Source organism: Oryza brachyantha, chromosome 7 (genome assembly GCF_000231095.2).
Source record: "Oryza brachyantha chromosome 7, ObraRS2, whole genome shotgun sequence".
In the NCBI taxonomy this organism is placed as follows: Eukaryota; Viridiplantae; Streptophyta; class Magnoliopsida; order Poales; family Poaceae; genus Oryza; species Oryza brachyantha.
In genome coordinates, this window is record NC_023169.2 from 870,741 (window position 1) to 882,798 (window position 12,058).

Sequence of the window (12,058 nt, forward strand, 5' to 3'; positions counted from 1 at the left end):
TAACCCCCACATGCACATATATAACCCCCAATTTCATTCACATATCACCTACATTCCCAAATTTACGTTCACAATTAACAAATCCAGCAGCAAGTCCAGTTTGGACCTTGGAGCACCGAAAGTCGAGCACCTTGTTGTCCACTGGTGAGACGCCGACGCGGCGCACCTTGGCCTCCTCTCCCCGGTGCGTCAGCACCTGCAGCATCGTCACCCTCCCCTTGACCACCAGCAACGAGTCGAGCTGCATCACCGCTGCGGCTGCCGGCTATGGCTGCTGCACGAGGTGGCGACCATTTCTTGCAACAGCGGCGACGCCGGGGTGGCCAAGACGAACGCCAGGACGGCAAAGCTTGCGGACATGTCCTTGGTGCGGCCACCGTCGATGAGGCCCGCGGGGATGTAGACGGACCCGAGCTTACCACCGGCACAGGCGACGCACAGCGAGCTGTCGAAGTGCGCTAGCGGCGCGCGGCGCAGTTGGGGTTGCGCATGGTCCGTCGCCTTCGATCCCTCCCCTAGCCCGACGCCGCTGCTGTCGCCTCCTCCCCTTAGCCCGACGACGCCGCTGCCTCCTCCTCCCCCTAGCTCGCACGCGGTGGAGGCCCGCAGCGGTGGATGGGCCGGCGGTAGCGTCCGGAGGTCGAAGGTCGGTGCGCGTGGAGGATGGCGGCGGAGGACGACGGTCGGAGGGTGATGGCGCAGGCGGGCGGCAGCGGAGGACGCCGTGCGGAGATGAAAAAAATTGGCAGCCTGACGGCGCCAAAATTTTTAGGGTTCCCGCATGGACTTAGAAATTTTGGCGCCACGGGTGGGGCCTTATATAGGGAAACTATCTTTGCAATCTACACAGGCAGACCGCCCACCTGCGAAGACCGTTTTTAACTATCTTCACAAGCGGTCCATCCGTCTGCGAAGATGTAACCCCTACACGGCATAACTATCTTTACAAACGGTCCGTCCGTCTGCGAAGATTGTTACAGATGTGAATATATTTATTTCAAAATCTTTTTTAGTTTATTTTTGTAATTTGAAAATGTCTACAGTAGTTGTAATAAAAATAGTAATTGAACGTACAAATATATAAACCTTAATATTATTACTTTAAATTTTTTTACACAAACATGCCAAATTAGTATATTAGGAAAATGTAAGAAAATCATATCATCGACATATTACAAACTAATATAATTATTGTTTGATTGCACCAAATAAATAGACATTAAAAATTTTATTCTCTCTCATATTTATATGACAAGATCTAGATCTAGATCTAGAACTAAGAGGTGGATGTGATAGCAAAATAAAAAAGATGAGAATTTATATTACCACATTAAACCACTGCAACAAGAGGTATTAAGTATTACACATACATCTAACATCAACATATCAAAAGAAAGTAAATTAAAAAATATGGAGTTTTTCCTTCACAATTTTGCATGCATAAATCCATCACAAATTGAGGTCTATAAGCTTGAAATTTACATACCTAGTACGGAAATTAGTAGATCTAAGCACCGTAGAAATATCCCTCGAAGATTTGAAGTTCAAAACCCCCTATATTTAAGTCACTTTAGGAGAGAGAAACTTCGGGGAGAATGAAATTGGCTCGGGGAGGAAGAAGACTATGTAGGGGCATCTTTGCAGGCGGGCCATATAAGCGGCGCCTGCGAAGATCGATCTTCGCAGGCGAGCGACGCCTGCCGCCTGCGAAAATCCATCTTCGCAGGCAACGCTTATATGGCCCGCCTGCAAAGATCTATCTTCGTAGGCGGACCGCCCCCTCCACCCCGGGTAATTTTTTGTCGGCGGGGTTTTGGCTCCGAAGGTCATGCCCGCCTGTGAAAATTGAATCCCTACTACACTGAAAATGAGTTTTCTATTGATGTATATTTTCTATTTTTATATCCATACGTGCCATAGATTAAAATTTTATGGGTGGTCCAAGACCCACACCGTTACCATTCCGCTATAAACCAATATCTATCACTAACAACTTATCATAAGTAGTTAAATATTGGAATCACCTAGGATGAACTTGCTCATTTAAGAACACGGAGAACCACTGTGAGGGAGTCGAGTATATATCTTAGATATTCGCAGATATATCTCAGGACACCTACGAAAACACTTCACTATGACACATAGGCATAAGACACATATCTAAGAGCGTCGTGTCTTGGACAATAATGACAGTACCTTTGGAGCAGAACAAAGGAGGATGTCGACCGATCTCTTTGATCCCTGCAGCACACACTTAGGTCGCCTTCGTTTGAGGGGAAGAGTGGTGTTAGTTATCCACAGCGAAAAATATAGTAATAGATTAGTACATGATTAATTAATTATTAATTATTAAAAAATATAAAATCAATTAAGATGATTTTTTAAAACAATTTTCCTACAGAAATTTTTTATAAAAATACATCGTTTATCAGATCAGGAAACGTGCGTATAGAAAACGAGGGAGATAGGCCACGATCCGAATGACGGCGGCGTGTCACCTTGCTTTTGTCGATCCGGAAAATAGAAGTTGAATAGGATTTAATCTTTACATAAATTATATCCTACTCATATTGTTGTTAGAAACCTACTTCTTCCTAATTCAATAATCTCCAATGCACCCCAAATCAGTACATCACAGAAAAGTAGAAATTAGATCAATGAAGAAGTAGAGGATCAAGCTATTAGAGGGGGTCAAGGCCACGCTCTTCTCTCACCCTTACTAACCCAGATTTTCTCGTTTCGCACGCTTCACCTACTGCTAAATAATGTATTTTTTGCGAAAAATTTTAATAAAAAAGTTGCTTTAAAAATCGTACTAATTTATTTTATAATTTTTTAGAAGCAATAATTAATTAATCATGTACTAATCTGTTAATGTGTTTTTCGCACCGGATAACTAATAATAAAACGCGGCCTAGAAGCTAAAATAGATGGCTAGAGGCACGATGACAGGTAGGGAAGGGAATTGCCAGTTCCAAGCTAGGAACATGGTCAGCGCCGCCGGTTCTGCTTTTTCCGTCCTCATGAGATTGCAGATTGATGTTATCAATGCATGGGTGAGAGACGGCCCATCGTGTGGCCCAGTACGGTCCCTAACAATTGTTTGGCGTTTTTTTTTATTTCTTCTCTTTGAACCTAATTTGTTTAGAGTATAGTGACAAGAACTTTGTAATAAGGGATGCAATTTCTGTTGAAGCAAAGGCCAGATTTAATCTATTATAAAACAAATAGATCGCTACGCACTGTATCATCGTATATCTATAAAAGATCCATATTTATTTATAAAAAAGCTACATATGTATGTTTACACACTGCATATACACGTAATTAAGTAGATAGCCAATACATAAACTCATATTTATTTATATGACTAGTAGGCATTATTAGATATATAGCCAATATGTATATATGACTAGTAAGGGCTCTCTCCTCTCATGTTTTTTTTTTGAACTATCTAATTTTATGATAGTTAATATTTGAGATTGTAAACGATTAAATCAACTACATAAAAATTAAATAATTGCTTTAGAAATTTATATGAGAAACTTTTATATAGGAATTTTTTCCACGGTGACGCACAATTTAAACTTTTGGAAAACATCCCACGAAAAGTCAAAAACATTGAACCATAAATAACAGTGTTTACTCAATGGATTATATATCATACCTAATACACTAGTTAACTATGGGCATAAAGTAATAATATTCGATGTTTCTGATGGATGTTTTGGAAGGTCGAAATTATCATTCGAGTCGGTCAGTCAAATGATCGGAATAGTCAAATGGATGGTTTGGAAGGTTAACTAGTAGATACATACGCGTGCTCGGTGCTCATTTGGGACCTGTGTTATATATTTACCAGGTGATATGAGTTAGCGTATTTTTTTTTCTTCGATAGAAAGTGATGTATGAATCAAGTTGCTATTACTTTTGGGTTATTCAACTATTCCAATACATATAAAGTACAAATCGGTTGGCGGTATAAAGTACGTATGAGTTCATAAAGCGGTGTGTGGTATAGTTCAAATTTGCAACTCCAAAATGATCCACTAAATGACGATTAATTATTAGGTTGTGTTGGATCTAACTCTAATATACACACATGCTGCAGCTTCGGACCAGGGCTTGTTTTAGCCCATCCAAATTTTTAGCAACTTCCAATAGTTGCACACTCTCTGATCCAAAGTATCCCCTAAGACATAACAATGGTGGCCTCTGTTAGTAAGGCCTAGGTGAGAAATACTCTCTCTCTGGTTTTTTATTTCACGCTGACTTTTGTCTCTACGTTTGATTATTAATCTTATTTAAATAATTACATAATTATTATTTTTATTGTTTTGATTTATTATAAAAACACTTTACGCTTGATCTATAATTTTGGATATTTGCATAAAACTTCTAAATATGACAAAGGGTGAAATATATATCCATAAAGTCAGCGCCGTAAAATAAAAAAATAGAGGGAGGATATAACATCGATGTGGCTGATCGATGGTAAGGTAGAAACAGCGGTAACACACCATTTCACATACTTTATACGTACTCATACATGCAGTACATAAGTGTGCAACATGATGATTTATTCCACACAACCATAGATATATATATTAAAAAAAAACTTCTATGCCCATGTTTAATCAAACGTCTTATTAAAAAAAACTTATGTAATTAATTATCATGTATTTTGTTGTGATTAGATTTCTTATAAAATGTATTTTAGTTATAACTTAAATTTTATGTATTAGTAAAAAAATAAGTCAGTCAAATAATCAAGTGTGTGATAAAAAAACAACGATGCTATATATTAATATACGGAGTGAGTATACTGCTATATGTGATCATGCCTTTAACTTTTTCCACATGTTTAAACATCTATGTTATTAGAAAATTTTGTATTTGTTATTTATGAAATTTACAAAGAAATTTGAATTGAATTTACAAATTGTGGTCAAAGTTCCTGGAATTCAAGGTGGAATGACAGACGGAGAAAGCAGCCCAATAGCAGTACTAATGTCACTGGATTCATAATAGTAGTGCTATTAAATAGCTCATCAGTTTTTTTTTTAAAAAAATCTCACAGAAATTTTTAGCCACACTATCGGGACCAACAAATAAAACTGCAATTTTTGAAATTTCGGATTTGCATGTCGTTCCGAATTTAGGAACCGTGAACTACTCCTAAATGGCCCTAATTAAGTATGTATCAGTACGCGCATTATTCTGAAGCACGGAAAAGAGGATAGAAGAACACGACTTAGACTTAGACTAGGTCTTGCACTGTCACGTTGTTTCTAGTACTAATTTTAATTAATTAATTAATTATATGTAGTCATTGTGGCAACCTGGGCATTAGCATGGATCCAAACTACTTTAGCGAGGTGTAGACTTTCTTATATATAGTGGGTAGAAAGACTAAAGTGGGTGGAAAAACCAACCATAAAAGAATGGACTATTGTTTAAAACTTTTCTTAAAGATCAATACATGACATAACTTTGATCACTTAATTATTTTTCATAATGCAAAAAATTGTACGTACAATAGTCAGGTGGAACCATGCATCCAAATTAAACATGCTTTACTTTCACATTTTCTTTTTTGCCTTAATTACTACACTGTGAAATTCATCAGAACTCAGCAAGTACGTACATGCATAAATATTGCATGCATGTGCGTACTTGGTGAATGCTGATGAACTTTGCGATGCAGAAATTAAGGCAAAAAAGAAAACCCGGGAGAAAAGCGTGTTTAATTTCAGCGGATACATGCGTGTGCAGTGTACATTGAAAAATTTGGATGGTTCCAACTGACTATTGTATTTGTACGTACACTATTTTCTTTATGAAAAATAATTTTTTTCAAAGTTATATATCATATTGATCTTTAAGAAAAGTTTTAAACAATATTCCATTCTTTTGAATGGTCGGTTTTTCCACCCACTATATATATGTAAGAAAGTACTACACAAGTACGTGTGTCAAGACTAAATTAAAGTGGTGTGGATCCATGTGCATGCCCGATTTGCCACAACGACTACAATACTACATATAATTAATTAGTCCAACTAAAACTAGTACTAGAAACAACGTGACGGTGCAAGACCTAGTCAAGTCTAAGTCGTGTTCTTCCATCCTCTTCTGCATGCTTCAAAATAACGCGCGTACTGATACATATATACTTAATTAGGGCCATTTAGGAGTAGTTCACGGTTCCTAAATTCGGAACGTACGACAAATCTGAAATTTCAAAAGTTGCAGTTTTATTTGTTGGCCCGATACTGTTGGCTAAAAATTTCAGTGAGATTATTTTTTAAACAAACCGATGAACTATTTAATAGCACTACTATTATGAATCCAGTGACATTAGTACTGCTATTGGGCTGTTTTCTCCTTCTGTCATTCCACCCTGAATTCCAGGAACTTTGACAACAATTTGTAAATTCAAATTTAAATTTCTTTGTAAATTTCATAAATAACAAATATAAGATTTTCTTAATAGGATAAATGGTTAAACATGTGAAAAAAGTTAAAGGCGTTATCGATTAAAATACGGAGATAGTAGGATTATAGGATCACATTTTTTCGTGGTTAGGTACTGTGTGCGTGCTACATGAAGAAATTAACACTCGATCAGGAGACTAATATGTCGTCTAGTTCATTGCCGCGTTTACCGTTTCTCTCCCTTGCGTCGTCGTTATTCCCAGGCAATATGCCCAACCCGTCTATAAATACTGCCTAATCGCATGCGTTAATCATCACCTCTTCCAGCTATCGATCTCTACTCCAGTGAGATAGTAATAGTCACTCGATCGATCGAGTTAATAACTGAAATCGTTCGAAGAAGTAGAGCGATGGAGAAAGGGGCGAGCTTTGCTCTGGTGATGGCCATGGCGGTTCTGGTCAGCACCTCGACGGCCCAGAACACAATAGCCGACATCGTCAACCTCCACAACGGCGCCCGGAGCGCCGTCGGCGTCCCCGCGCTGTCGTGGGACGACAACCTGGCGGCGTACGCGCAGAGCTGGGCGAACCAGCGCGCCGGCGACTGCAGTCTGGTGCACTCCGACCGCAACAACTACCAGTACGGCGAGAACCTAGCCGCCGGCCAGACATTGACGGCGGCGGAGGCCGTCAACATGTGGGTGGCCGAGAAGAGCTCGTACGACTACGCCAGCAACAGCTGCGTCGGCGGCAAGATGTGCGGCCACTACACGCAGGTGGTGTGGCGCGACACCACCGCCGTCGGCTGCGCCGGCGTCGTCTGCGGCGGCAACCGGGGCGTCTTCTTCACCTGCAACTACTACCCGGCGGGCAACGTCCAAAACCAGAGACCCTACTAATTAACTAACTACTCGAATATGAATAAATCATCATGTTGCAGACATATGTATTGCCTGCATTAAGTATGTGAAATGGTGTACTCTTCTTGATTATAAATAAATACGGACGGTTTGGGATTATTTATTTGTCACTTGACTGATTTTTTTCTCTTATCTATGAAACATTTTTTTTTTAAAAAAAAATACTAGATCAACTAGAGCACAAACTTGCACACACAATGAACAAGACGAGCAAACTTAAGGGGGAATTGAATGCAAGCTTAGATGTGATGGAATAGAGCTCCAACCATTTTCGCTAGTGTGGTCACTTGGTATTTATACTGCCAAAACGTGAGTATACAAATTACATATTACCCTCTAGAATAGGGGTATATATCTATCCTATTTACAACGCAAATGCAAATACAAGAAAAAAAATGCAAAGCACTGAACAGTACGTGAACTACCGAAGAATATAATTAAGATGATTAATCTTATCCCTCCATAGCAGATAATCTCCTTTTAAAATGAAAAAGAAGAACTACTATACCTCTTTACCAAATTTTGTTAGAAACAATGAAAAATATTTATTTTTTATAAGAACTACTATGTTACCACTGTTTCTACCTTGCAGTCGGTCGGCCACATCCATGGTTGTGGTATACTCACTCCGTCTGTTTATTATGCCATTGACTTGTGAATCTATGTTTGACCATTTGTTATTTAGAATTTTATCTAAATATGCAAAATTATTGGTCAAGCTTAAAGTGTTTTTTGGCAATGAATCTAATCATAAGAAAAATTAATAATTATGTAATTTGTTTATTAGAATGAACAGCCAAATATAAAATCAAAAGTCAACGACGTCAAATGAAAAGAACCAAAGGAAGTATTTCTCAACTAGGCCTTACTAACAAAGGCCACCATTGTTATGTCTTAGGGGATAGTTTGGATTAGAGAGTTAATTTATATCCTGTCAATATTAATTTAATGGTGCTAAAATATTCGCAACCAATTTGTTTAGTGTATAATTTGTAGTAACCTATGGAAAAACATTGAATTTTTTATTTTATTTATTAAATAATTTACAAATTCAACTTTGTATTTCAAAAATCACAGATCTAACCTCGTGCTGCCTCTAAGAGGGCAAAAAGCCTACGTGGCAAACGGCCGCTCGGACGATTTTACGTTTAGCCTCTTTCCGCCCTCTGTAAGGGTGGAAATAGGGTTTTTGCAAAATAGCCACCATGCTTTGAAATGCAAAATCAAATTTGTAAATTATTTAAGAAATTAATTCAAAATTTCAAAAAAATCGAAAAAAACTGATAGCTAGTAGACTTAACATATTTATTTATGTCCAACTATTGGAAGTTGCTAAAAATTTGGGTGGCCCAAAATTGACTCCCGTCCATACAAGCCCTGGCCCGAAGCTGCAGTATGCATGTATTAGAGTTCGATCCAGCACAACCTAATAATAGTCGTCATTCAGTTGATCATTTTGAGGTTGCAAATTTGAACTATACATCACACCGCTTTATGAACTCACATGTAATTTATACCGCCAACCGATTTGTACTTTATATGTATCGGAATGATTGAATAACCCAAAAAGTAATAGCAACTTGATTCATGCATCACTTTCAATCGAAGAAAAAAAAAAGTACGCTAACTCATATCACCTGGTAAATATATATACTAGTTAACCTTCCAAAGCCATCCATTTGACTATTCCGATCATTTTACTGACCGGGTCATTTGATCAGAAATATCGAATATTATTTCTTTATGCCCATAGTTAACTAGTGTATTAGGTATGATATATAATCCATTGAGTAAATGTACACTGTTATTTATGGTTGAATGTTTTTGAATTTTCGTGGGATGTTTTCCAAACTTTAAATTGTGCGTTTCTGTAGAAAATTTCCTATATAAAAGTTTCTCATATAAATTTCTAAAGCAATTATTTAATTTTTATGTAGTTGATTTAATCGTTTACAATCTCAAACATTAACTATCATAAAATTAGATAATTCAAAAAAAATGTCATGAAAAAGAACACCAACATAATTAACCTGATGATTTTAATAGTTTCACGAGTCAGATATCTCAAATTAAGACTGCTTACACATGGTTGTGTAGTGATGATTGCTGGTTTTCCGTGGCATCTCTACGTACGGTACGTGTGCTCTCAAAATTGGTTTAGTTAGTACTGTAGACAACACCGTTTGACTTTGTATACGATATTTGATTAAGACAGACTTTGTATATGATATTTGATAATTTGTCTTATTGAAAACGATAAGTACTATTTATTTTTTTGTCAATTGATTTAACACTAAATAAAAATTTAATCATGAGAAATATTTTTGCATCTTTCCAATAAAATTTTGGATGTAAAGACTGGTAAAAAATCATGACAAAAAATAATGGCCTCATCTATCAGAGAGAGGGAGAGAGTAGTAACATGCATTTATAAAATCATGACGAGGACGATCTGGGGATGAGACTGCTGGTTTCAAAATTGTCGAGGATACATACCAAGTCATCCATCTGCTGAATAGACTTTTACCGTTTCACCTGGTATCATTCCTAATCAATGTGCATCGGTCGATCGATGTCAGCTCGACAAAACGAAGAACATATCAGAGAGCTAGCATCGATCATATGTTTGTACTTATTATCCATGTTGATAGCCAGTCCGTCTATATATACCAAGCCGAATTGCATGCGTTAATCATCACCTCTCGATCTCTACACAGCAGTTGCGCAGTATAAGTCACAATTATATATATAATCGTGCCGACCAGAATCGGTCGATCGATCGATTGCCAAGGCTACCCATGGAGAAAGGAGCGGCCTTTGCTGCGGTGATGATGGCCATGGCGGTGCTCGCCACCACCACGACGGGCGCCCTGCAGGTTCAGTTCTCAGAAGCCGAGAAGGCGCAGTTCGTGCAGCTCCACAACGACGCCCGGGCGGCGGTCGGTGTGCGCACGGCGGTGGCGTGGAACGAGGCGCTGGCGGCGAAGGCCCTGGAGCACGCCCGCTACTGCCGGAAGGAGCACATTCCGGGGCCCTACGGCGAGAACCTCTGGTGGGGGTGGAGCAGCGCCGCCGGGTGGGTCGGCACGCCGGCGGACGCCATGCGCTACTGGGTCGGCGAGAAGCAGTACTACAACCACGGCAGCAACACCTGCGTCGGCGGCGAGTGCGGCCACTACACGCAGGTGGTGTGGAGCCGCACGTCGTACGTCGGCTGCGCCCGCGTCGCCTGCAACACCGGCGACATCGGCACCATGATCGCCTGCAACTACTACCCTCGAGGCAACATGAGAGGAGAGAGCCCTTACTAGGTTTCTCCATGCTTATTGCATGCAGGATATCGGAATAATTAAGCTAGCCATGGTGATGCATATATATATATATATATATATATATATATATATATATATATATATTGCCTATATACTACATATGTTTCATATTATAAGTCTTTTTAGCCTTGCCTAAATTCATTTATTGATGAATGTATATAATTTATATATGTGTCTAGATTCATTACTATCTATATGAATCTAGGCAATGCTTAAAAGACTTACACTATGAAACAGAGGGAGTATCTAATAATGCCTAAACAAAGATGAGTTTATGTATTGGCTATCTACATACATGTATATGCAGCTTGTAAACATACATATGTAGCTTTTTTATATAAATAAATATGGATCTTTTATAGATATATGATGGTACAGTGCGTAGCGATCTATTTTTTAATAATAAATTAAATTTAGCCTTTGCTTCAACAGAAATTGCATCCCTTATTACAAAGTTCTTGTCACTATTCATACATACTCTTAGGCCATGGAGTACCATCATATAAGCAACAATAACATCAATCTGCAATCTCACGAGGACGAATAGAGCAGAACCGCCACGACGCCGGCGACCGTGACCACGTTCCTAGCATGGAACTGGGCAATTCCCTTCCCTAGTTCCCTACCTCTCCTCTTACCTCTAGCCATCTATTTTAGCTTCTAGGCCGCGTTCGGTTTATCGCTAGTTATCCGGTACGAAAAACGTAGTATAGTACATGATTAATTAATTATTACTTATAAAAAATTGTAAAATAAATTAGTATGATTTTTAAAGCAAATTTCTATTGAAATTTTTCTTAAAAATTACATTGTTTAGTAATTCGAGAAGTGTGCACATGAGAAACGAGAGAATCTGGGGTTAGTAAGGGTGAAAGAAGAACGTGGCCTTGACCCCCTCTATAGCTTGATCCTCTACTTCTTCATTGATCTAATTTCTACTTCTATGTGATGTACTGATTGGGGTGCATTGGAGATTGTTGAGTTACTAGGAAGTAGGCTTCTAACAACAATATGGATGCGTAGGATATAATTTATGTAAAGATTCAACTTCTATTTTCTAGATCGACAAAAGCAGGCTGACACGCCGCCGTCATTCGGATCGTGGCCTAAGGCCACGTTTGGCAAGCCCCCATAAGTTATCTTATCTCCCTCGTTTTCCATGCGCATGTTTCCCAAACTGATAAACGGTGTATTTTTTGCAAAAAAAAAATTCTATAGGAAAGTTGTTTTAAAAAATCATATCAATCTATTTTATATTTTTTTAATAATTAATAATTAATTAATCATGTACTAATCTACTACGTTTTTCGCGCTGGATAACTAACACCACTCCTCCCCTCGAACGAACCCGGCCTAAGTGTGTGCTAC

General features: G+C 38.7%; 2 protein-coding genes across 2 annotated transcripts; both read left to right on the plus strand.

The window, feature by feature from the left end:
• The first annotated feature begins 6,848 nt into the window (after window positions 1–6,848).
• Window positions 6,849–7,430, plus strand: LOC102700072 (pathogenesis-related protein 1-like). The gene has a single exon (XM_006657357.3). It carries the CDS (start codon window positions 6,849–6,851, stop codon window positions 7,335–7,337), a length of 489 nt encoding a protein of 162 aa, XP_006657420.2. The 3' UTR covers window positions 7,338–7,430.
• Window positions 7,431–10,147: 2,717 nt separating this feature from the next.
• LOC121054938 (pathogenesis-related protein PRB1-2-like) lies at window positions 10,148–10,669 on the plus strand. Its single transcript, XM_040526017.1, has one exon. The coding sequence runs from the start codon at window positions 10,157–10,159 to the stop codon at window positions 10,667–10,669; it is 513 nt and encodes a 170-aa protein (XP_040381951.1). The 5' UTR covers window positions 10,148–10,156.
• The last annotated feature ends 1,389 nt before the right edge of the window (window positions 10,670–12,058 follow it).